Source organism: Abramis brama, assembly GCF_963993115.1.
Source record: "Abramis brama genome assembly, chromosome: 9".
NCBI classification, from domain to species: Eukaryota; Metazoa; Chordata; class Actinopteri; order Cypriniformes; family Leuciscidae; genus Abramis; species Abramis brama.
In genome coordinates, this window is record NC_139971.1 from 17,083,453 (window position 1) to 17,111,299 (window position 27,847).

Sequence of the window (27,847 nt, forward strand, 5' to 3'; positions counted from 1 at the left end):
AGTCATCATTAACTAAGCATTATTTATCTATGACTTCATCATGTGTGTGGCCCCTCAACTAAAGTGGTGACTTGTTGCTTTGAAACACTGATGAACAATGTGGCATAACTGTGAAATGACATGAATATGAACATTAAAGTTCAAGCCTTTGCAAACAATGTACTGTGGACACAAATGGACTTTGATCTTAACTTTACTGCTTTATTCTTAAAAGGTATAAACCAGTTAAAAACCATAAAGCTGTTTTAAAAAAAATGTTTCACAAACAGCTTGATCGTAAAGAGTCACCTTTTAATGTACCCAGATAGCACACGTACGTCGGGCCGACGTTGGCCCAACATCGAGCGTCGGCCTTCCTCCCTATAACATCGCAAAGGCGTCGGCCTGGTGTAGACAGATCTCTTGTCAGTCAGTGCTCTATTTTCCAGCTCCGTTACGTCGGCTTTAGGTCGGCCCACTATAGAGCATCACAGTCCCGCCCACAGCCCGAGACCGCTTTGGTTCCGGAAGTAAATTTCCCATTCATTTCTCCCATTGACGTTTTGGAAAATCCGTATTTAAAGAGTTTTAGAGCATGTCTGAGGATAACCAGCTACGGCTGAACTCATAGGCATACAACATATCGTTTCGAGTGAAAAAACGACGAGAAAATCCAAAAAAAGTCAAAGGTACAAGACTGTGTACATATTTTCATTTCCGAGCGAAGGAACTACTCATCCCATAAACCACTGCGCCTCACTGAAGTCGACTGAAGCCACAACCGCGAAAGAGCCTTTAGAGCGACTTTCAAATCTGACGAAGCTAACAGTTCTGTGTTGACATGGTTACAATAAATTCATGAAATTATACCTTGAGAGTGCGGTTTTTCGTCTTTATTTTTGATAACTTCTTTTATTACTCGCACCCATAAATGATTTGGGAGTTGAGCGCGCCTGTTCTCAATATTACAGGACACTCTGCTGACAGGACAGGTTGAAGATGTTTCTGTTCAAAGGTTCCAAAACATGTAGCATGCATTCTAGCCTACTTTACAATTATTTGTAATGTCTAGCATGTTGTGTTGTGTGTGGACGTGTTTATGAAACTGCCGGTAGCCGGTAGCCGGGTCACCAACAGCCTGCAAGGTTTAATAGTTTTGGCGGTCCGCGGCGTTCTGCTCATCAGTTTCAGCGGCCCACGGGCAGGTTGCAGACAAATGCCTCAACAATTTCCCACTTGTGGTCCATGCTCATTTTATTCATGAAGTTATAGTTCATCCTTAATTGTAATAACATTTAATGTATTTTTTTAATAACAAGTGAAAATTAAACAGTGATGGTCAGCAAACCAGAAAGTGCATCATATTCAGTTTATTAACTTGCCATGAATAAATTATTACACAAATGTTCAGTAAATGCATGAAGAGGTATGCCTAAGCTAAATATTATTTTGACAGTGGCATCATAAAATGCTTGATATGACTCATACCATATGGAGGCTACAGTAGCCTAGCTAAAGTGAACGATAATGCTAACTAACGTTGCCATCTCCCTGCAAAACTCACCACAACTTTGTAGGTCTTGTCCCTCATGCTGGCCCTTACAAAACCCACAAGCTGACCCTCGGACACGCTACACTCAACTACATGACCAGATTTGAAGTGGTTTTCACCCCTTTTAACACTTTTGTTTTCCTCCTTGAAAAAAGCCATCATGGCAGCCAAGGAGATCATGATTGCACTGATAAGTCTACCGTGCAAAAAACGCAACAAACACAGGTTTTTTTTTTAATGATCTTCAGTCTTCACGGACTTCTCGACTTTCGCGGGGTTTAACCAGACAGTTACACGAGCTCCACCAATCAGATGCATCACTGTGGGATTGTGGGATTGTTCAGGATTGTGGGTAATGAAGTACTTCTCCAAGACATCGCGAATAAAAGGCATTTATCCCAAAACAAGGTTAGTGCCCCATGAACTTTTGGCGGTTATATGAGCATATACAATCGCTTAGTACAGCCGTAGCTGGTTTTAAGTCTACCATGTATGGTTACGTTTTTATGGCTTATATCCCAACTGTCAATGGAGAAATTGTATTGAATTTTTACTTCCGGAACCGGCTGTGGGCGGGACTGTGGCCCTGTCCCAAATGGCGCACTTCATGCGGACTTTCGGTCTCGTGGACTTGAATTGCGCGTGCTCGCTGAGTCTACGAGTCCGTAGGCCGTCCCATTCAGCATTTTACCGCTCTGAAGTGTGCTCAGCAGCGCCCCCTTTGTACCCTTGAAGCGGTCTTCCGTGAAGCCCGCATAGAAGCAGGCTCCACACACTTTAACTACCCAGGAATCCTTGCGAAAGGCCAATCAGACAACAGATGGGAGGAGATTTCACTCACGGATAATTGTTGACATGGCTGAGAAGAAAATATTACGGTTTTTATGACCTAAATGTACATTTTACCAGTTGTTACCTACAGTTTATACAAACATTATGGTCATCGACCAGTGGTTGATGTCTCAAACATAATAATAGCGTGTTTAATAATACGATCGTGTTATGATTCATTAAATAAATAGTACCAAATGTCAGGGCTTTACTGAGTCATATGTAAACATAGTATGAATATTGACACCTGTAAATTGAAAAAATTATGTTTAAATTATGTTTTAAAATTGTAATCTTAGTTCAAATGGAACATTATGTAGCCTAGCCTATTATTATGTACAACTGTATACATCATTTAAATAAGCATGATATATCTATTGTTTAATGCCCAGGTGATATGCACAATATCAAAATATAGAACTGTAAAATTAGGATGTGTAGTTGACATGGAGATAAGACATCAGAGCGCAAAAATGTGATTTCTCCTGTCCAACAACAACCAGGCCGTTATTTCCGGCGTGCCGATCGAGTCTGTCCCAAAAATACCTCTCAATGCAGTGGTTCCCAAACCTGTCCTGAAGGACCCCCAACACTGCACGTTTTCTTTGTCTCCCTAATCAAACACACCTGATTCAACTCATCAGCTCATTATCACATGGGTTAATGAGCTGATGAGTTGAATCAGGTGTGTTTGATTAGGGAGACAAAGAAAACGTGCAGTGTTGGGGGTCCTTCAGGACAGGTTTGGGAACCACTGTCTCAATGCACCCTCGTGGACTCGCGCCAAGGGCCCTATAGGTCTGCACTACATGACGTCACCAAAGTGCGGACTCTGAGGAAGTCCACAAGTCCGGAGTGTGCCATTTGGGACAGGGCCTGTGATGCTCTATACGGGAGGCCGATGTCGCGTTGTGCGCGTGAACTTTCAAGTCCCTTTCAAACACTGGAGCGGCCGCGGCGCAGAGTTGCCATGGAAACGCCGCGGGACCACTGCGACTGGTAAGCAGGAAATCTCCCTCTCTCTCGCTGTTGTTTTCACTGCTTTCAGGTGATATTAATCTCTAATATCACACGGATAATACACACAACTGTTCTTGACACTTCTCTTACTTGTAATTGATACGCTTATGTTGAATAATTACTTTTATAGACATGGTTTTGTGTCTTCGGAAAAAGTCCGTTAGCATCTCAACCGTTTTCAGAAGAGGTAAGTTAGCAGCTACGTTAAGTTAAGCTAAGTTAAGCTAAGTTAATGTTAACTCGGTTGAGCTTTTGTTTATGAAAGTTTGGGCTTTTAATCGCCTATTATGTGTATATGAGAGGTTTTTGTAAAGGTTTTACCTGGAAGTGAGCTAATTTATTTTACACAAACGTAAACATAAACGTATAGGCCTAATCGGTGACGTCACTTACATGGAGTGAGGAAATTGGTTGAAACTAGCTCAATGGTAAACAAATATTGATTAAAAAAAATGTTCTGTGATTTCAGCAGCAACAAAATAACCCATAACAGAGGGAATTAAAGCTCCACGACTTCAACATTTCTGAAGAAAGCTGCTGCCGGAGAAGTAGGAAATACAGGTAGGAAATCCAAAACTAAAGAATTAATTATTGATTTTAGGAAACAGAGCCCCCCCTTTTCCCCTCACTATCATTGATGGCCAACCTATTGAGATACAAGTACCTTGGCACAATAATTGATAGTAAGCTATGTTTTGAATCATACACTGATGCTGTTTGTGCCAAAGCCCAGCAGCAAATGCATTTTTACCGTAGACAGGAATTTTAACATTGACCCCACTTTGATGAGAATTTTTTATTCTTGTTTTATTGAGTCTGTTTTAACCTTCTGTTTTATCTGCTGGTTTGGTTCCTTGTCTGCAAAAAACAAAAAATCGATTAGAGAGTATTGTTAGGACGTGTAGCAAGATTGCAGGCAATCTTTCCCCCTCTCTCACACATTTACTCCAACAGAGTGGCAAAGAGGGCAGCTGACCCTAGTCATCCTTTGTCCTGCCAGTTCAAGCTACTTCCCTCAGGCCATAGGTACTCCATGCCCAGATGCAGGTCAAATAGATTCAGAAACTCATCTCAGAAAAGCATTTCACTTCTGCTGTAGCTTATATATAATATAGCTTAATATAATATAATATAATATAATATAATATAATATAATATAATATATAATAATATAGCTTAGCTATAGCTTCTTACTTGTAATAAACCTGGCATTATATAATAATATTGTTGGCTCTGTGACAAATGGTTTGTTGTGTTTCTAGATCCTTCAATGTTGATGCCCTGGCCTCCACCGTAGCAGAGTTGGGCGGATCATCATCTCGGATCATCATCTCTAAGGCGCTATGAACCATATGATTACTAAGTAAAACTTCAAACATACACTAATGTCAAACATACACTAATTGTGTTGGTAAAAAAATTATGTTTTGAAAGAAGTCTCTTATGTTCACCAAGACAGCATTCAAAACAATAATATTGTGAAATAATATAACAAATTTTAAATAACTGTTTTCTATGTGAATATATTGTAAAATGTAATTAATTCCTGTGATCAAAACTGAATTTTCAGCATCACAGCTTCATATGATCCTAATATATCTAATTTGATGATTTGACGCTCAAGAAACATTTATGATTATTACCGGCTTTCATTTTCTCAAAGGTGTAGCAGGATACCCAGGGCTTGGTTTACACCTATCACAATTTCTAGCCACTGGGGGACCATAGGCAGGCTAGGGGAACTCATATTAATGTTAAAAAACCTCATAAAGTGGTTTTCTACCAGTTTTCTATGTGAGGAAAACGCTTAACTGTACATAGTAGTCTATTTTTAATTATTATGGTTTTACAGAATTATCATTTATTTATTTTAATATCACTGTCTATGCGTTAAGTCACGTTCTGCGAGTGCAAATCTCTAAATTCAACTTTGGACTTGTATTTTACAGGGGACAAGTTCTCAAATTCACATCTTTATGCTCTCGAGTTTTGCTACTTTTTTACTTTCATAAATAACCTTCCTGATAATGTTCGGGGCTCAGACACACTCAGAAACACTCTGCCAATTTAAATCTAGACTAAAGACACAACTCATTAGCCAAGCATTCAATTAACACATCTCATAATCTTGTTTTACAGTTAATATGTGATGAAATAGTAAAAAGTGCACATGATCATCTTTTGCCTGAAATAATATGAACTGCAGCTATGCTAATTTTTCTCCTGTTGCTTCCCTGTTTCTATCTCAGGATGCTCAGCAAGTTCACTAGAGATTACAGCGAGATCCAGTGTGGATCCAGCCTCACTTGTGAAGACTTCAGATGATGCAAACACTCACGAAGACTTCAGATGATGGCAACTATAGATGGACACAAAACTGCCAGATATTAAGATGGGGTAAGCGATATTTCAAAAACGCTGTTGGACATAGTTGATATTTGGAATGAACCCAAACAAACACACCCCTCTCTTCAATGCTCCACCTCCAAAACTCACCAGATTGCCCAGCATCCGCATCACATTATTGGTGTAAATAACTAATTTATGTTATTGCATGACCTGCTCAATAAAAGCGCAACACTAAGAACGTTTCAGGAAACACGTTATTAATTATGATAATGGCTGGATTTCCCGAAACCCTCATAACGCTACGTCGTTCCTAAGTTATACCTTAAGCTGTACCTTATCGTTAATACGTGTTTCCCGAAACGTTCTTAGTTAATTGTACCTTCTGTAAGTCATACGTTCGGATATTTCCCCACCAGGTAGTCAAAGTGTGACAACACCGGTAATACCATAATAGAAGTGACGCGCATGCGATGCAGCGTGCTCGTTTTTCCACAGCGAGATGAAAACATCTCAACTTTTCAGAATGCCACAAGCGCACCGCAGGTCATGTGACAAAAACTAACCGATCAGCTTTGGCCTTTCCGTAACAACATGGAAAACTCGGCTGAACAGCTGATCATAGCTGTACAGGGCGAGTTTTTATTTCCCATCTCCATAAATATATCTAGTAGTATATTTAGTAGTAGTAGTAGTAAGCTAATGCAAGGGCTAGAAATCAATTAATCCTTTGCTGATACTTCCTCGTCATCATGGAGAGCGCAGTTCATGGTTGCATAGCAACGACAGACGCCACGGGAGCGCAAGTGCTTGTAGAAAGGAGAGAGCACTTTCCACACATTTTTAGACACGATATGTGAACGGCCCCTAATTCAGGATAAACTGAGAATCTATTTGGTTTAAAATCGTTTTTGTTTTGTTTAAAATGGAGATCACGATAACATACATCAGAATAACATGTTCCAGTCTATTAAAAAAAATATATACTCAATTGAATCATTAATTTAAACACTTTTAAAACCAATTAATTCAGTGTCTCATTCATAAACACCTGGGCTGGGTTTCCCGATAACGTTGTCTCTTAGCGTGCTACGAAGACTCTTAAAGGGATAGTTCACTTTGAAATTAAATTTTGGTATGTTTTAGCTTACCTGAAGGGCATCCAAGATGTAGGTGTCTTTTTCCGCAGTAGTTTTAATTTTGATATTTTTAGGTCCAACCGTTCTTGTCTGTCAGTCATTTCATGCAGGTTTATGGATCCTTTCTCAAAGAGCATGCACAAAGTCCAAATTAAAACAATTCCCCATCGTCCAAATGAAACAATTCCCCATCCTAAGTACACTTTGATGGCCTACACTAACATTTATAGGCGTGTTCCCCGAACCATACCTTAGAAAGCTGCTAAAGATATTCCTTCTTACGTGTGACGTTACCCAGTGCTGCCCGTGGCGATGCTGCTGAATCTGCTGATATCGATGGCTCGAGAATCAATTATTCACTCGTGCAGGGGCTGCTTCACTGCGTTATGTGAGAAAGAGGTGTTCTTTATAAAAGAAATTAAGAAATGTAGGCGGGTTGGGTGAGAAAAAACACTGACATTATGGATTCGGATTAGGGATGCAACGATACCATTTTTTCAGAACCGATCCGATCCGATCCGATACCAAAAATTCAGAGTATCGGCCGATACCGATCCGTACCGATACCAGCGCAGTTTTTTTTTATCAAGTAGAATTTCTATAACTCTGTGTTGAACTGATAATAAGAACTGAAAAAAAGAAAAACAACAACAAAAAATATATGATCATAATCTGACATAAATGCTATTATAAACTAGATTAGTGGATAATTCAGCAGTCAAATTTAGTCTAGAAAAATCACGAGTGCACAATAATTGTATAAAATTTGAACATTTTGTGAAAAGATTTTTTAGTGGGGAACAAATTAGAGACAATAAGTGTAACACTAAATCTGGTAAAACTTGACACATTGCTCTTTGTATTGTTGTAAAATACATTCATGAAAAACAACAACAAAAATCAAAAATATAAATTATTTTATAGCCTACAATAAATTTGAGACATTTTTTAAATGTATAGCACAGCTGTTTAATGAGGTAGCAACATAATAGATAGGACAGAACAAGAACGGCTATTGATAATGTTTCATTGCATCACTGTATTATGATATGAAAGGCTCCAATACAGTGCGGCACAAAGCGCTTATGCGCATCCCGAGCGCAGAATGATGCGCTTGAAGCAACATGAGTCACAGCGCGCAACGCGTCGAGTCCGCATTGAAAAGTTTAAAGCACAAAGAAAATACATATTGATGCGTAGTGTATTATACAGTATCTATCTATGCAATAGTCTATTCAGCATTTTCTTTTAACAGTTTTAAATTTCAGTTACTGTGCGCGTGAAGAGCAAATAGTACCTGACTTTACTCCAGTGTTGTGATCTAACAGACACCCGTAGAAAGTAACATGATTAAGGTACAGCAATAAAGTCCAGCAAGATAAAGTTGTTTTATGCGAAACCATAGACCTTTATCTACAGATCAAGTATAATAATAGTAACATTGAATCATCTTGGAGAGAGTTTCATCGTGTTAACTGTCGTAACCGAACGCGACGCGCTGTTTGAATGCTGAATGGAGAATGACTGACAGCGCAGCTGAGGGAAACGTTTACGTGATCTTGAATTTAACGACTTAAATATTAATTTATATCTCACATTATACTATATAATGGCTTCAGAACACTTATAATATTGTGCACGAAAACTTATGGTGCTTTATAATGTTTGTGTGTCTTTTGTGGGGCTTAACAATAACACTGAATAGTATAGCCTACGCACAATATCGGATTTGGATCGGCCTTGTCTGACCGATACCCGATCCGCCAAAAATGGCAGTATCGGAGCCGATACCGATACTGAGTATCGGATCGGTGCATCCCTAATTCGGATGGCAATAAAATCACAGACTTACCCCTGTAAATGTTTAAAATACCATACGAACCCATGAGAAACAGTTAGCATCTACTTACAACTTAACTGAAAGTATGCTTTCACTGGCCTTTGAAAGCACTCCGCGGACGGCGCCGTCTTTTAGAACAACTATTCGCTGTATCGCTGCCATAGTTTGAGCAAACTACCCACCACAATCATTCCCTTTAAATAAACTATTAAACCTATTAAACTATTAAATGGTTTGCCAGCTGATGTACCTTTGATTGTTAGATTTTTAATTATATTATCCAGTGTAATGACAATTCTTAGCTTTAGTCCTAACTGCTTTTTCTCAATATTTTTCACTCTGTTACAGGTTGCCAGGAAGAATCCTTCTCTACATTGTTGCTGAGGAACCCTTTTGATCCCTTTTCTCCTGGAGTTCTTTCTGGTGTCATTAAAATGTCTTAACTTGAATTGTGTCTGTTCATTATACTAGAGACAGTTATTGATATTTTTCAATGTCAGTAGAGCCTACTTTTTTCATATTGGATAGTCAAGTAACTCCAGGGCTGTATATATGTTCATAGACATTGAGGGGGACAAGTCCTACACTGCAAAAAAATGCTTTTCTTACTTAGTATTTTTGTGTTGTTTCCAGTCCAAATATCTAAAAATTCTTAAATCAAGAAGCATTTACTAGAGAAGTAAAATGACATAAGAAATTCTATTTTGTTTTCAGATAAACAGAAAGTAATTTAAGTAATTTTTGCTTAAAACAATCTAAATTATTTGCCAGTGGGGTATGAAAAATAATCTTTATTCTATTGGAAAACAAGATTATTTTTCTTACCCCACTGGCAGATAATTTAGCTTTAGAAACAACACAAAAATACTAAGTAAGAAAAACATTTTTTGCAGTGTATAATTATACGTCAATAATAACAATAGTATGTCAATAGTTAGAAATGGCCAAACTGGAAATTCAATATTGGAAATTCTTGCTCTGCTCTGTTTTTAGGATGGCAAAAAGGTTTAAAAGTTACATTTTAGGCTGGTCTACCTTACAGCGACCATCCAAATAGATAGCCAATCAAATCATAGAAGGCGGTGTTTACTGTTCACAGAAGCAGAGCATGTATTCCAGCAGTTTAACGTTGAAAGAGTGCGAGGTAAGATGGAAGTGTAAAACTACTCCACTTTTTTTCTTGAATATGGCCATTAAGAGGGATGAAAGTTGCATGTGTTCAGTATCAAAGCTATTTTATCAATTTAAGTCTCGGGGCAATGTTGACTACAGTTTATGTGCTGCTGAGTGAGTGTTGCAGCGCGATCTCCGCTCTGTATGTGTGTGTGTGTGCGTGTGCGTGCATGCGTGTGTTCGTAAGTGCGTGCGTCAATGAAAGCAGCGCATGGTGTCTAATGTAAGGAGTAGCCCGAAAGGTCCGACCTATATAAATAAAGGTCCTATAAAACCCATACAGAGCTGCCAAAAGATTTACAGCTTTGCATCGTTCAAACATCGGCCGGAGATCATTTGCGATCAAAGGCCGACGTCGAGGCGACATATTGCCGATGAGCAAACGATCTCTGAGCGACATCGTGCCGATGGAACTTTGTGCATCGGGCCAACGTCGGCCATATGTATTATGTGTATTCTTGTTTAACACCATGTAGGCTAATCCTACGAAACGAGTTTGCAGCAGAAGGCACTAACAGAACGAAATGTTATTATTTATGAGTAGCCTAACGTTATTATAACGTTAAACTGTATTAATAAATGCGACTGAAAATGTAATTGATAAGACAATTGAATGCAATAGAGTCAAAACATTAATGCCACGATTTTAATATGCATAAGTTAAATAGGAATACGCCCAAATTTGTACGTCGTTGTTTAAGTTGTTTATACGTAAATAAATTAGCCTACGTTTTTGTGCTGTCTATACGTAAATGTTATATGTTTTAGTGCTGTAAATACGTCAGTATTATACGTTTCTGTGTATAAAACGTAAATAAATGTACGTATGGTAGAACTACACTTTAAAAAATACACACGTATTCTCATGAGATCACGTTGCAAGTTAAGATCAAAGTCCATTTGTGTCCACACAGTACATTGGCTTGAACTTTCATGTTCATATTCATGTCATTTCACAGTTATGCCACATTGTTCATCAGTGTTTCAAAGCACCAAGTCACCACTTTAGTTGAGGGGCCACACACATGATGAAGTCATAGATAAATAATGCTTAGTTAATGATGACTACTGTATTTGAACGCCAACAGAATTCGTATAACATGTGCTGTGATTGGCCAATTTTGGGGTCTGTCCATTTACCTGCAGGCTAAGAAGAAGACATGAACATGCTTGGAAACTCAGATCATAATTCAGAAAAAAAGTTCTCACATTAATTGATATACTGTTCTAGCCTGTATGCATGCATTAGATAATGTGTATTTTTGTACATTCCTTTAATAATTCGAAGAGTAGTCTTGCATGCATGAATTAATACTTTTTTATGCATGATTTCATGATGATTCATGTACCATAACCATAGCTGTATCCACAATGGGTGGTAAAGACCATTTTTTTTGTGTGAACAAAGAAAACATCATGATCATGCATAATAAATCATAATTCATGATGATGTACTCATCTTAGTTAATGTTTTAATTAAGGTGTTGTTCATCCATGAAGTCATGAATGAAAAACGTTGAACTTGTGTTAGTTCCTGATGATTCATGAGATATTAATGCATGAATGAATGCATATTTCATGCATGAATTTATACATGAATTAATGATAATTCATGTACCCTTACCGTAAAGTGTTACCGATAATTTTTATCAAGCTTGTATATTTAGGTTCAGTAATTTCACTTAAATGGCAATGAAAATTACCTATTAATTGTCATTTAAGTGAAATTACTGAACTTAAATATACAAGCTTGATAAAAATGATCATTCTAGAAGAAAATTTCAGATGGCACTTAGAGGCTTTTGCATCTGAACTCTTCAAATATATAACCCTATGACAACAAACTCACAAAAATCTTATCATTAGAGACTACTAACAACTTTCATGAACAAATCAAATGTTTTGTTAATTCTTGAAATACATTTACATTTAATCATTTAGCTTGTATCCAAAGTGACTTACAAATGAGAAAAGCAATAGAAGCAATCAAACCATCAATAGGGCAAAAATATGCAAGAGCATAAGTGCTGTGACTAGTCCCAGTTAGTCTAGCACAGTACATGTAGCAAGGTGTTTTTTATAGATATAATAGTAAGTGTTAGTGTTAATAGGTCAAAATATCAACAAATCAGCATTATAACTTTATAGAACTATATAGGTCTATATGAAAAATGAGGAAGAAAATTAAAAATGTCTAAAAATATTTTCATTACGTTTACAAGCACTGCAATCTTTGAAAAAAACAAAAACAAAACATTTTTTTGTCCATTCTTTGATTTGCATTCTTCTTTGCATGCCCACTGTGAGAGACATAATCTAAAAAAAAATATCCAGAAATCACAATGTATGATTTTTTAACTATTTATTTGTATGATACAGCTGCAAATAAGTATTTGAACACCTAAGAAAATCAATGTTAATATTTGGTACAGTAGCCTTTGTTTGCAATTACAGAGGTCAAACGTTTCCTGTAGTTTTTCACCAGGTTTGCACACACTGCAGGAGGGATTTTGGCCCACTCCTCCACACAGATCTTCTCTAGATCAGTCAGGTTTCTGGGCTGTCGCTAAGAAACACGGAGTTTGAGCTCCCTCCAAAGATTCTCTATTGGGTTTAGGTCTGGAGACTGGCTAGGCCACGCCAGAACCTTGATATGCTTCTTACAGAGCCACTCCTTGGTTATCCTGGCTGTGTGCTTCGGGTCATTGTCATGTTGGAAGACCCAGCCTCGACCCATCTTCAATGCTCTAACTGAGGGAAGGAGGTTGTTCCCCAAAATCTCGCAATACATGGCCCCGGTCATCCTCTCCTTAATACAGTGCAGTCGCCCTGTCCCATGTGCAGAAAAACACCCCCAAAGCATGATGCTACCACCCCCATGCTTCACAGTAGGGATGGTGTTCTTGGGGTGGTACTCATCATTCTTCTTCCTCCAAACACGTTTAGTGGAATTATGACCAAAAAGTTCTATTTTGGTCTCATCTGACCACATGACTTTCTCCCATGACTCCTCTGGATCATCCAAATGGTCATTGGCAAACTTAAGACGGGCCTTGACATGTGCTGGTTTAAGCAGGGGAACCTTCCGTGCCATGCATGATTTCAAACCATGACGTCTTAGTGTATTACCAACAGTAACCTTGGAAACGGTGGTCCCAGCTCTTTTCAGGTCATTGACCAGCTCCTCCCGTGTAGTTCTGGGCTGATTTCTCACCTTTCTTAGGATCATTGAGACCCCACGAGGTGAGATCTTGCATGGAGCCCCAGTCCGAGGGAGACTGACAGTCATGTTTAGCTTCTTCCATTTTCTAATGATTGCTCCAACAGTGGACCTTTTTTCACCAAGCTGCTTGGCAATTTCCCCATAGCCCTTTCCAGCCTTGTGGAGGTGTACAATTTTGTCTCTAGTGTCTTTGGACAGCTCTTTGGTCTTGGCCATGTTAGTAGTTGGATTCTTACTGATTGTATGGGGTGGACAGGTATCTTTATGCAGCTAACGACCTCAAACAGGTGCATCTAATTTAGGATAATAAATGGAGTGGAGGTGGACATTTTAAAGGCAGACTAACAGGTCTTTGAGGGTCAGAATTCTAGCTGATAGACATGTGTTCAAATACTTATTTGCAGCTGTATCATACAAATAAATAGTTAAAAAATCATATATTGTGATTTCTGGATTTTTTTTTTTAGATTACGTCTCTCACAGTGGACATGCACCTACGATGACAATTTCAGACCCCTCCATGATTTCCAAGTGGGAGAACTTGCAAAATAGCAGGGTGTTCAAATACTTATTTTCCTCACTGTATATATATATATTCATTTTGTCATCACGTTCATGATCACGTTTTTCAAATAGCACGTTTTTCAGATATGAACTGTGCTTCATGTTACTTCAAGTGTTGTTAAACTCAACGCGGCATTCCACAAAGAAATCACTCTCATGCTCGCTCCACATGTTGTTGATATACATATTAAATATTGTTAGTCATATTTTCCATGCATTGGGAGTCAAACTCCAGCTCTGACCACATTGCCGGGAAAATGCAATCACATTTGTACTACTGATACACTTACTGAACGTGTACGAACGCAAAGCTGAACAGGCAGAGGTGAACAAACAGCGCCGAACCCGTCTTGTGTGACATTTAAATGATCCGCTGTAATGCTATCTCATGCATAATACAGCACAGTGACTGGATTACAAAAGTTTATTCTCATGATAATACGCAGAAACTGATGACGTAGACGCGTATACTCTCCAGCCATGGCAGCCAATCACCACTCTGAATTAATGCATATACCTCACTTTTCATGACATTGGTTCAAAGTTTTCTTTTTAAACTGGAAGAATGAAATAGTATTTCATGACCCTTTAAAGATATTTGTCATTAAATTTTGTCATCATCATAAAGTTAATACATAATGTTCTCTGGCATTGTAGCATCCCGTCTTATTGAGAACATGGATCCAACGGTGAACCCCTGTGACAGCTTCTATCAGTACGCCTGTGGTGGCTGGCTAAAGAAGAACATCATACCTGAGACCAGTTCACGTTACAGTACCTTTGACATCCTCAGAGATGAACTGGAGGTGGTACTCAAAGGTAGAACAACAACTTATTACTGTTATGGGCTGTAGGGTTAGTTATAAGCCACTGAAATACATGCAATAAAAGCCAATAAGACTGCTTAAAAGAAAAACAGGAATTTTCTTTGCTTTTAGTTTTATAAAAGTGAAGAAATGGCTGGAAATCATAGGGAGAAGGGGGTGGGTTCGGCAAATGAACAGAGCCAGAATCGAATATGGGTCATCTGCAAACAAGTGTACAATTTTTCGGAATATGTGCACCACCCGCCAAGCTATGTCTCCCATTAAGATCATGTTTATGACAAAAAATTGTATGTGGCTCTGTTCCTAGTGAGCTTCTTGCTGTCTTCTACCTACAATAAGCAGTTGTCTACTAAGGAAGCTGAAATGGAACACCATACCTGTTTAGTAACCAATTATTATGCTGCACATATGCAGAAACTTCAATTCAATTAGCATCATTCAATTAGTGCTCTTCACGTGAAGTGCATCAGAGACTTGACTTACAATTGATTTCCATAAAGTTTGGCGTCAGCATGTTGCTAAGCTAACAATGTTGCCACAAATTAAAAATTAGCTCCCAAGTTGAGTAAACAAGTTCCTAATTCATGACCACAATATCTTGTTTTTTTCCCCCACATGTCATGTATGCGGCTCTGTACAAAAACAAAAACAAAGCACCCACAATATTTTTTCAGATATGTGTAGCGGGTAGGACGTAGGCAGTGGGAATTGCGCCTTGATTGAATCAGGTGGTGGTCATTTGGCGCTGCACCTTTAAATCCAGCAAGCTGGCGGTCTCTCTCATTAGTGTTTTGCTACAGACTCTTGGTTCCTTGGATTCTTGGTTGGTTGTACGAGTTGATCTTGGTCCGCTTTTTGTGCGGTTATTCAGTGCCGTGGTTACATCCAGCTTCCTGTCTTCACGAGCCCTCACCGGCTACGAATTGTGTCTGCGCGTTTCAACGAAAATTTACTGGTTTAGAGTGTGACCACTACAAGTTTGCTGAGTGCTGTTTGTTGTGCTGAGAATTTTGGCCTGGGAATGTACGAGTAAAAACCAGACGGAATAAAGCGATCGCTACAGTACTACAACTAAACAAGCTCTTGGCTCGACGCTGCAGTCTGCATTCATATGGGAGGACCGTCGTATGCCATCTTGGCCACTGTTTTTCCTGTGCCTTGTTTTAGTATCTAGTTGTGTGTGAGCGTGTGAGTGTGTGTGTGTGTGTGTGTGTGTGGGAGGGAGGCCCACTGTGTTGCCCATCAGTCTCTCCCTTGTGTGCGTTGTTGTATGTTTCATGTTTGTGTATGTAATGTTTGTATCTTAGGCCATTGGGTTGGTGCAATATCCTGGGGGGGTAACAACTGTATTGTGTGTTCACTGGTTTGTTGAGTGTAAATTACTTTTTTTTGTTTTTTTGTGCATGTGATTTGTGATGTGCCCTATTTATTCTGTGTTTGAGTCTTGCTGAATTTTTATTGAGTGCTATTTATTGAAACACCTTGATTTTGCACTTTGTTGTCCCCGTTCCTGAATTTGTTGCCCAGAGGCCTAAGGTCTGTTTTTCATGTGTGTGTCCAACTTGAGAAAAATAAAATAAACTGTTTATATTTTTATAATACTCCAGTCCCTCTCTCTCCTTTCATTTCCCTTCATTGGGATAGCCTGCTTGTAAACATCTAAAATTTAGATTGTGGTTATCCACTTGTGATTGATTTAAAAAGGCCCCCTAGGGGTCACATATGTTTGATTTTTTTTCTTTCTTTATATTGATTGCAGTGTATTTACAAATACAGACAAATTCCCACAGTAAACTGAAACCCTGTTCTATTTCTGACGTACTTCAAGATGTCGCGTTCAGTGTGGACAGCTTCTAGCTGTTGCGGCATGGAGATTGCAACACAACGCAACATCAGTGTACGATTTTAGTCGAATTAATCTACAATAGATTTAGTCAAGTTAAATTTAACAGTCAGTAAACAAGGTAAAACATGAACTAAACACAGGAAATGAAAACCAGACACAGTGAGACAAAAGTTGTGTCCCAAATGACTCTCTTTACACTATGCACTTATACACTATGTACTTAGGCACTATGAGGGTTTTCACGCTGGGTAGTTATAGGAACTAGTCACAGGGTGGTTCCTCGAGAAATAAATGTTCCCCTTGAGCCATTTTCCTGGATGCATTCACACCACCAGTAGGAACTCTGAAGTGACGTAAGCCACGCTTGTTGTTGTGACTTTTATTTTGACGGCATGGCGGACATTTATTTTGACGACGCTGAAAATGCCAGAGCCTGAGCACACAGCGCTCCCTTTCTTCATCTTCACTAGTTTCAGATCTGTTTAACACTCTTGTCTAATATGTTATTAGATAGAACTGTAATACGAAGAAAGAAAACAGTATATGAAAAGAATATTAGTGTTTGCCGTGTGGTTGTCGCTAGCTCAATGTCGCTAGCTAAGCAGAAATACATAATCATGTTTGGCTTGGTCCCCTCAAAGTCGCATTGGATTTTCTCCTTAGCATAAAAATAGAGAGGTCCATCTATCACTGTTTTCCATGTTAGTGGAGTTAGTTCGTGGCGTAAATATATAGGCTATAAACTGTGTGTGTACACATGGATGAGTGAATACATTGATGTTTTTAACATGACTGTGGTATGAAGAAGGTCGCGATTGCTAATGAGAGACAGATATCAGCGCCACATGTGAGTCCCGCAGATATAAAGGAATAAGGACATTTCATTCTATCGAACTACCCTCAAGTGCTGAATTAATACTCGCACAGGTCAGTTTATTAGACGAATGAAACTTGTGAGGCAATGCAGCGCTGTTTCACTTGGTCTACACTATAACACTAAACTGCATTTGAGTGTGTTGAAAGTTATAATGTTATTCTAAGTGTTAGTTTGTCTGTATGAGACTAGCAGTAAGCTAGATGAACATTAGAATAACATACTGATCATATTTTAACATTTCATTTCATGTTGAGCTTTATAATATTGATTAGTTTTATGTACATTTGCTCACCTCTACATTTGCGCGTCTCTGTCAAGTTGAAGTTTGTCACGGACGTGGAGCTCTCGGCATCTCGAAAACGCCACACTGATATTGATCCTCATTTTAGTTCTCCTTTTGTCCCAAAGTCTGCTTGCCATGGTCCATAATGTTTGAACGAAACAACAACAGCGTGAGCGTGCCGCTAGATGTTACGCAGTTGTCCACGTCTGTTGCCATGGTTACTATGGCAGTACGAGCATAAACCAGGGATAACGCGGATATTACATCATTGACAGGCAACAAGTGAACAGGGACGAGCCATTATTTAAAATTGTAATTTCTCTAAAATTAAAAATCTATGAGAACTTTTGGGATATTGTACACAACTGCAGGAAATATATCACACTGTGCGAATGATTTTTGGATATTTTATCACAAAATTCTAACATATTTTACCTTTAAAGTGCACTTTTTTTCTTTTTGGAATTTTCAGTGTGAACACACTACTCGCACTATTTATACAACAAAACGTCATAGAATCGTGCATCGTGCATAAGACGCACCTAAAGATAATTTTTTTTTTTTTTTAAGTCCTAGAACAAAGACACAAGGGAATCATTACAAGATCAAAGATACAAATGAAATAAACAATGCTTTAAGTTTATCAGGTAGGTCTAACAATAGTATTCCGGTAAGAAATACTATCTACAGAAATTGAATAAAGTAATCAAATGTAAAATAACAGTGCATAGACTTCCTTGTATAAACCCTTTATTAAAGCTTCTAAAGTTACTCAATCAATAGCAGTGAGTGATTTTTCTCTTTATCTTTTGTTGTTTAAATTAACATTAAGGACTTAGACAGCAGTAGGTTTAGGCTACTGTCACTAATTCAACTGTTTACTTTCACTTAAGATATAACCAACTATTCAAATGAATACTCGCCAAAACAGGCACATTTATATATTTTTTTGTGTATTTGTCCTTCCAAGCGCGATAAGACACGAGTCAATTCAGCCCTCATATGCCTTGAGGTAGCTTTCTGTGTGCACGTTTTGGATAAGTGCGCAGCTGCGCACAGAAAACCATCCAGAATTGAGTTCTATAAATATAATTTCAGATATGAGTTTAGTTCTCTTGGTCACTAAAGAAGAACAGGTAGAATTAATTCAAGTTACAGTTTATTTATGACTGATCTGAGCTATTTAAAGCTCAGTGGGACTCTGCCTGTGGATCTAACTGCGAAATTTAAAGCTGTACCTCTTGTTCCGCTTTACACAGTAGTGAGACCTGTCAGACAAAAACAATTTCATCTGGAAATAGTGTGTCTTGAGTAACAGAGAAAGCAATAATGTTATGCTACAGGGTTGTACAGAATGTGGACTGATGACGTGGGGATGGCTCTGGGGTGAGGCCTCAATCTGAATACCCTCAACTCCTTAGATGGGGCATAGATAAGGAAGCATGTGTGTTAATGATCATGTTCCAGGTGGTGGAGGGAGGGTGACTTGACCTGATAAGTGCGGGAGGTTTAGCTGGAGAGGTTAGGAGCTGTGGGGGGCTGGGCACAGAGAGATGCTAAATGTTAAATGAGAGTTAAATGTTATTGAATCTGTGGGGAGCTCAAGATTCAGGGATCAGCTTCTACCACAGCTATCACTTAACCTTGGCAGTAGCGCTTGTCAAAACATATCTTATTCAGCCTCTTTTCCACAGTCTCTCTCTCTCTCTCTCTCTCTGTGCCCAGCCTCTTTTCCACAGTCTCTCTCTCTCTCTCTCTCTCTCTCTCTCTCTCTGCGCCACCTTTTAAAAATTAATGATTTGTTTCAATCAGTGTTTTCTTCATGAGCTTTTCAGAATGGTAATGAGTTCTTGATTTAAAAGGACAACAGGCAAAAATCAACAAAAAGTATTATTATTATTATAAAAAGCCAATTAGTATCGCCTTGATGAGAATTTCCATGACTTCTTTCACCTTATTTAATGTTTAATTAATTGAAAATCATTGCTAATCAATGTACAAACACTGAAGGTAAAATTTAATAAAAGAATCATCAAGGAGTAGTGAGGATTGTGACTTCCCTAGAGAAATCTCAATCCTCTCATTAGCATTTCCAGTGTGTTGAGCTTTTGTGGGATGAAAGGGAATTTTGATTGGAAAATAAGTGTCTATTTAGAGATTTGATTAGATTTTTATGCAAATGCATCGTTGATGAAATTAGTGTTCAGGGCCTATGCTTCGGTTTCCCAACCCTGGCATTAAACTGATGGTGCAGGCCATTTAACTTGGTAGCAATCATGTTGTTATCTGCATAGCACAGCTGATTGGTTGCTATTGCATCAGCGGCCAATGAGATGGCTGCTCAAACATTCAACATGGACCACTAACATGGACATCGAGGTCACTTCAGTGTTTTGGGAAAAGCACGTAAAAGTCCTGGCAGCTTCTGGGGGGGTGTTTGGCTCGAGGTCATGGCGCAAAGGACCATAAGGTTGATTTTACTCCGAACCATCCCTTTAAGTCGTTATTTCGACATAATATCTTGTTATTTCGACGTAATATTTGTTGAATTCTGAATTTTACACACTTAAGTTGAAAGCAATTTGTTTGTGGATCGTAAAACATATCTGCAACATTTATCAAATTCACGGATAATTGTGCGTGCATTTATTAATCATTATGATACTAAAATCATAATAAAGAATACTACAAAAAATCTGATGAGTCCAGAATATGAACGCAACACGTTTAATTTCACGTTAAGAATTTTCCTCCCATAGAAAACCATTATAAGAACGCTAAATGTGGCTTAATGCATATTAGAATGTCCCCTTATTATGTCGAAATAACAAGTTATGTTGAAATAATGAGATATGTTGAAATAATGACTTGTGTCGAAATAACGAGATAAGTTTTCTTTTTTTCACCTTGCGGTTCAGGGCTTCCGTACTAAATGGAGCAATCCTTACAATTTTTAAATTAGCTTCATGTTAGAAATGTTTTAAACTAACGTCATGTCCACAGTGCACGAGTGAATCACTGAAGCATATACAGTTTGTACTCAACCAGAATATTGGTTCCCACGGCGGTAAAATTGGGGATGTGTATTTGCTGCCTTTTACCGCTAAGAGGCGCTACAATCACAGACTTTGAAAAGTGTCAGTTTATCATCTCTATCGCGTAATCTGCCGCGGCTTGTTGAGAACTGGTAGCAGATAAATTCAAGTGAAACATTTGTAGTTAAACAAATTCATAATCCTAATACTGGAATTACAGTACAAATTTGGAACTGAAACAAATGTAGGCTTCTATTATTGCATCAAATTTGAGCAAAGCAGGCTAAACGTTAACATTGTGTGCCCAGTTTTTCTATAGGCTAATTTAGAAAGGCATGTCAAGGTTATGTGTCTTATACTTTGTGTTATTTTAATTTGTTAGTAGGCCTAGATTTATGAACTGAAACATAACAGTTAAATAAATTATACTAAATGATCATAAAATTAAAACTTTGTCAGGACTTGCTAACCGATGTTAGTCGACAGCATTTGTGTTTTAGCATTATTTAAGAATTAAATATGCTTACAGTAGGTTGTTATGATTAACATAATTTTCTTTAATAAATAATGAAAACATTTCAACATAAAACATTGCAATAGAAAAATGTCACATCAATGAGGCTTTGCATAAGCACAAGACATTAAGCTCATGCTCATAAAACAGTATTCAGATGATAGCTGTGTGGTCAACACTTCAACATGAGCCTTGCGTTGCTTCCAGCGGTCTTAGTTCGAATCTCAGCTCTACCATCTTCATAATTTGTCAAAAATAAAAACTTCTGAAATGTTCATTTATTGATTCAAAACACTTTTCGGAGCTTTATTCATTGTCTGTCATTTTTATTAATAGGCATTTAGACGATAACATTGTAGCCTACATGCTGTTAACCGATGTTGGCTGACAGCGTTTATGTTTTACCGTTCTTGATGCTTAAATAGGTAACAGATTATTAAAGTCAAGCGTTATTTATACACATTATAACTATTCCCTGCACAGACAACAAAACCCGAAGGTGCTGCTGAAGGCAAATTGTCAGCCGATCACACCAGAAAATGAAGATGAAGCTCGTCTTTAATCTGCTAAATTTTGTGAATTTTATTTAAAACAAGTCGAGTTTAGCGTTTCCCTTTGCGATGCAAAATGAGAAATACAAAATCTTATTCTTGCGAAATTTTAAATTTGTATTGCCAAAGAAATTGCAGCTTTGTGTGAACTCTTTTGTCTCTCACATTATTTAGCCTTTGTTGCTTCAAAGAAACAGAATGCCTTGTTGAATTCACCTTACAATAAAACGAGGTTGATCGCAAATAAAATAACTCTGTAGAGCCTGTGGGGGGTTTGTAGGGGCAGTTCAGTGGCTTCATCGTGGGGGTGCAGAACAGTGTAGATGTTATAGGTGTAATCATTTGTTTCTAGTCTGCTGCTCACTCGCATTTGTTTCTAGTTGGCATGAACACATTTCTTCAATAGTTCATGTTTAGATAATGCCAGATTGTTGACAATCATACACACTGCTCAAACATTCTAAAACTCTACAAAACCAGTTGAAACAACTGGACTGAACACTTCATTTTATTTTATTTTATTTTATGAAAAACCTTTAAATACATTACCTACAATATTTATAATTTAACAAGATAGGGCCTTTTTGGACAAATCGAGAGATTTATCCTGAAAGGAATTTTGCCTTTGCCTGTTCTGTATCATCAGACTGGCAATCTGACACTCTCCATATGAAAGATGGGACATTAACACCTATACTGTTCTGCAACCCAACGATAAAGCCACTGAACTGCCCCTCCAAACCCCCCACAGGCTCTGAGAGGAGCGGAGTGGAGCGTCTGAGACAAAGAGAAGTTGCAATTCAGACTTAACTCGTTATTCTAGACATTAGCATTATTAAAGTGTTGATAATGAAGGAATTAAATCATTTAGGCTACATGTAGTAATATTTCTTTCATAAAAAAGTTTATTAACTAAATATTTCATCATTTCAATAGGCTAATTGTAGAATTAAAATTCTACTATGGTTTAGGCCAGCTTTTTCCAATAAGCAAAATGAAATACAATGTTAATTTTTTATTTATTTTTTCATGTTCATTTGTTGTCATGAAAAAAAAAAAATTCAAATCAATATTACATGATAAAAATATTTCGAGAATAATGTCGAAATATTTCAAGAATAATGTTGTCCTTCAAAAATTGTTCCTTCATTTTATTTGATAAATATAAGCAAAAACAACAACAACAAAAGAAAAACTAGAACTAGTTTTAGAACTAGATAAATCTGCATTAATAATAATACAAAAAATGTTTTACAGTAGCCCATGTTTGTTCAGGATTTGAACCCGTGTCATCTAAATTATTGAAACCTAAGTTATACCACTCGACCACGAATTTACTAGAAAGCCCAGAAATTCGGTTTTCCAGCAGTCAGTGTGTGTGCGCACACGAGAGAAAAGCGCTCTTCATTCGTCTCATTCCTCAATAGAATAGTAAAAATAATCAGGATCATTGCAACTAATTTATTTTCACTGACTGCGAGATAGGCCTATGATGGTCTTTTGGTGTATTTTTTTGTTTGTTTGTTATTGCACTGCTCCCCCAAGGAATAGGCTTCTGTTGCCCACCGACGTCTACAATATGAAATATAGGCTATATTGTTGTCATCTCTATTTTTAACTTTTGATTCTATTTTTCTGTTCTAAAAGTTTGTTCTATTCTGTTTAAAATTTATGTTAAATTTAACCAATTCTGTTGTAGAATATAATAATTAAAAAAATATATTTTTAAAATAATTAAATGGCATAATAAAAAAAAAACAAAAAAAAAAATGTTTTTTGTTCTAAAAGTTTGTTCTAATCTGTTTTGTTCATTATATATTATATATATATTTATATATTATATTTATAACATTATATATATATTTACATATTTAATCAGTCTCATTCTTGTTGAAATAATGAAAAAAGTTTTGCAACTGTTTTGCAAAATGTCCCTTTGCACCACCTGGTAGTTATTTCGCGAACAACTTTAAAATGTGACTGGTTTATTTTTGCTGCGGTGGCTTTGCCGCGGCGGCAATAGGCATTCTGGTTGACTACCAACTGTATAAGCAGCCGTGTTTACTGTATGTGTTTATGCAGCAGCGGTCTATTGTATGCCATTGCTGTTTTATTCGCTGTTAGCTTGGATATGAAAACAGTTAAAGTGATATAAGCATTTTTGCTTTAAATTGTGTTCACCCATTTAGTGGTATAACTTTAATGATGCATTCTTTAATCGACACATTTTATTAGCAATGTTAAATGTGTGTGGTTGATTTAGTTGTGTTAGTTGTGTCTATGCAGAAGCAATGGTCTATTGTTTGTATATTTGTGACTACATGCTGTCTTAGCTACTGATGAGAAGGTTAAAGTAAAATCAGCATTCACATTCAACAGGGTTACATGTATAAAAATAATGACATCTTTTATTTAAGGGTAATGTTTCATTAGCTATGCTTAATATGTTGATACTGCATCAGAACACGCTCCTGTCATTCATTATCGCTTCTGATGGCTTTTTATTTATTAAATAAGAGTATAAGGTTATGTTATCATTATCAAATGGCATAATTGATGATACTTGTTCAGGTGGTTGCTGGGTTTCTCTCTCTATCAGCTTTTAACGTTATATCTATTGCTCACGAGAACACATAGCATGCATTTCTAGTACTAAGCCGGTCGGCAAGGTAGCCAAGGCGCACATAGCCTTAGGTCACAAGTGTTAAGCCGGTCAGCAAGGTGGCCAAGGCACACAAAGCTTTAGGTCACTAGTGTTAAGCCGGTCGGCAAGGTAGCCAAGGCACACATAGATAGTAAAACATGCGGTCCCATGAAAAAAAAAGTACATATGTTTTGTCGATAGATCTGCTTGTTTTTTGTTTTTTATTCTATTCCTTCCTGTCTGTGTCAGCATTGTAGAGCTATATGCATATCTGCCGGTGTAGCAGCTTGTTTTCTCACTCAACAGCACATATAGTACTTATATTGTCTGTTTCTCCCATTACCCTGTGCAACTGTGTAGGGTGAAACGTTGCTTTACAATGTATAGCAATAGTCTTCTTTTCAGATATTGCACAACAGCTTTATTGGCATTGGGTGTACAACCTGTAAATTATCTGATTGGATGTTTGTGTTTAAGAGGGCTCTGCCCTTTTCTCTTGTCTCCTGCTTTATTGGGGGCTTAATGTATGTTACATGTGCAGCAGCATGTCTTACATGCTCACAGCAATGTCTGTGAATGTACTGCCAGTAGCAAGTCTCGGTACTTGCTCTGCAGCTGCATCAGCAGCAGCGTAGCAGATCTATTCTGCCAAGACTAAATACATTAATATTGCCATATCCATTACCATGCCAATCTCTATTACCATACCAATCTCCGAGAGTTGTCATGACAGAATGTCATAGTTCTGGCATGAAACTCTAGATTGTGCAGGCTGATAGTTCTTTAACTTATTGGTAGCAATCATGTCGTTATCTACATAGCACAGCTGATTGGTTGCTGTTACAACATGCGGCCAATGAGCTTGCTGCTCAAATATTCAAATAATTGGCATTGTTTCCTGTTAACAGTCTGCAGCGCACTTTCAGAAACACAATTTACTAAAAATTGTCTTAATTTTCTGTAATTTCTTGGAAAATCTGAAAGCAGGTTTTTCCTAATATCTGTCATTAGAAGCAGAACACATTTTACACATGGGGAAAACCAATTGTTTAGTCGATAATTCAAGATGGTCCATATTTTAAAGCTCTTTCTAACTTGTGCTCGGCCTTAAAAGTAACATCTTGTAATTGTTTAACTATATAGCATTTGTTACAAAAAGGATTTAATTACAAGTAAGATTATTGAGGACTATTGACTATCCTCATTACTATGCTTAGGCCACTGTTAACTTTTTTCTTTATTTTTTTTTTTATCCATAGCATTTATGAAAAATAGTAACCTACGCATTTATAAACTATGGCTACACCATGCCACAGCTGTAATATAAATCTTTAGTGAAAAATCTATTCCCTTAACAGAGATTATCGATTATAAATTCTACAACTAGTCAAAATTTACCACAATAAATACAAGCTTTCTAATTTGTTGGTGCAGGATGATGTTTTCCCCTTTTTTCATAAGTCTTTTAGTATCTTTCTCTGAAGCGTTTTACTACATTCTCAATATAATTCAAATGGTTTTCACATTTTATCATCAGCGTCGCATAGGAACGGCTTGTGCAAATTTTATCACACTTTTGGAGTGCACTGGTGATTCACGGGCCACTCATGCAAAATTAAACAACTTAGGGCTTCAGTCACAGTCATATTGCGCAGATAATTGATCCGTTCAGTTCATACAGCTTATAAAAGTTTAGAATGCGAAACGTATACAATTAATTAATAGCCTGATTCTATGTTTCAGTGTGTGCGCTCGAGTACCGGCAACATGTGAGAAGTGCCGGTACACAAGAAAAAGTGAGGGTACGCTACTGATTAAAATATAGAAGCGCTGCGTACCAGACCAGTTCAAGTACTGAATAGGGGTGTGCAGCAGAGCCAATATCTGAATCTGTGTCTTTAACAATTTCAAAATGAGTTGTATCTGTATCTGTATTTGGATCAAATTGGAAGTGTGCGGGGATTAAGCCGGAAGTTTGTAAAATTACGAGAAGCCTATTTTAAATGTAATTCTCATTTACCAAATATGCCTTGTAGCATTCCCGGCTGAACAGATGACATTTACTCTCAGGAACTGATGTTTATAAAGAATTAAATTTCCAAAACACTGTAAGAATAAGTAAGAATAAAAGCAAACAAACAAATAAACATTAGACATCTGACTGCAAATTGTATATAAATGTCCATAACAAACCTATGAACTAATGAATACATATTTGCAATCTAATTGGTTACACAATAAATAGTGTGACAAATCAAGTTTTTAGTATGCAGGCTAATGTAATAACCTTGCCTTGCTGTACTGTAGTAAACCTGAATAATATAAATTATTTGAACACTGACAATAACACTATTTAATGCAGATAAAGCAACTGCCAAAAATGAGTTTTAAACAATTGACAAACTTCTTTCAAAGTGCTATACCTGTATGACATTTTATGTATTGTTTTAATTACAACAATCTCCTTTTAAAGTGCAATATGAACTAAATGAGACAACTGAATTAACTAGGAATTATTTTTGGTACAGTTGACGATCTCAATTTAGAGAGAAAAACATAAAATATATAAAATGGCCAAATAAAGGCCTACTTTATTGTAAACAAGTGTAAACAGAACTGCAAATCAAGAGAAACGAGGCAATAATGGTCATCACTGATTTCTAAACCTGCATATGCTAACAACCCACTAAATGTTAGCTTACAGCTTCAAAGGAGATTGATACAATAAACACTTTAGTCTCTCAAAGTTTAACAGACAGCATAAAATTAAAACGGTACCTTGTGCCCTTCATCAGCCAGGAGCTAAGAGGTAGAAAGGAACCTTTTTAAACATATTTTTAAACACACAGTGTGTACCTGAAAGTTCATCTCTCTTCTCTGGTAGCGTTAATCAGAATCAGCGTAAAACCTCATGTAGAAGGTGTTTTTTTTATTTTTATTTTTTTGATTTTTTTGCTGATGAACAACCAAATAACAAATATAAGGATAACTGAACATTTACAACAATGAAGTGGCAGCATAAATAAAATAAAGGAAGACAATAAATACGAATTAAGTATGAAATACAATAGAGAGGGGAAAACAAAAAAAAAGAGATAGTAAATCAAGTTACATATCACTCAACAGATTGTCATACAGTTTCACAAATTTGACACTTTTTTTAGTGTCTTAATGGAGTAGTTGAAGTCACACAGAATTTTTTTTTTTTTTTTAATTTGGGTACTGTTAGAGAATTTACATTTATGAATAAAATATTTTGCCAATAAAATAAATGTTTCCTATATATTCTATTTTATGATTACAATGAAAAAAACAAAAACAAATTGCATCGCCTAATGCTAAATTATTGTCTAATTTTAGTTTTGAAGTAAGGAGTTTTGACAGTTCAAACCAAAATTCTTTGACAAGGGAACATCCAAAGAAAAGATGATCAATTGAATTTACAGAAATTACAGTTCAAATGAACATTACCAAATTTAGATGTGATCTCGTTGGTGGGATATATATTATGCAAAATTCTTAAGTGTAGTTCTTTCACCTTGTTGGGGATACAAAATGTAGAAGGTAAGAGCGATGCTTTTTTCCAATTAATCTTTTCTATCA

At 37.1% G+C, this 27,847-nt stretch overlaps 1 protein-coding gene and 1 long non-coding RNA gene across 7 annotated transcripts in view; both read left to right on the forward strand.

The window, feature by feature from the left end:
- The window catches only part of LOC311089688 (neprilysin-like), a 226,044-nt gene that overhangs the window by 121,797 nt on the left and 76,400 nt on the right, over positions 1–27,847 (forward strand). Inside the window, exon 4 of the mRNA XM_084124586.1 lies at positions 14,325–14,486. Within this exon, the coding sequence (XP_083980712.1) occupies positions 14,325–14,486 (162 nt within the window). The remainder of the gene's footprint in view (positions 1–14,324; positions 14,487–27,847) is intronic.
- LOC311089689 lies at positions 3,249–9,156 on the forward strand. 6 transcript variants are annotated; one of them, XR_014607734.1, is made up of 6 exons: positions 3,254–3,361; positions 3,513–3,569; positions 3,852–3,943; positions 4,645–4,745; positions 5,632–5,779; positions 9,056–9,156. It is a non-coding gene; the product is annotated as an uncharacterized lncRNA (long non-coding RNA). The 6 variants fall into 6 exon arrangements; XR_014607735.1 differs by adding an exon at positions 4,337–4,429 and having other exon boundaries at positions 3,255–3,569; XR_014607736.1 differs by adding an exon at positions 4,337–4,408 and having other exon boundaries at positions 3,255–3,569.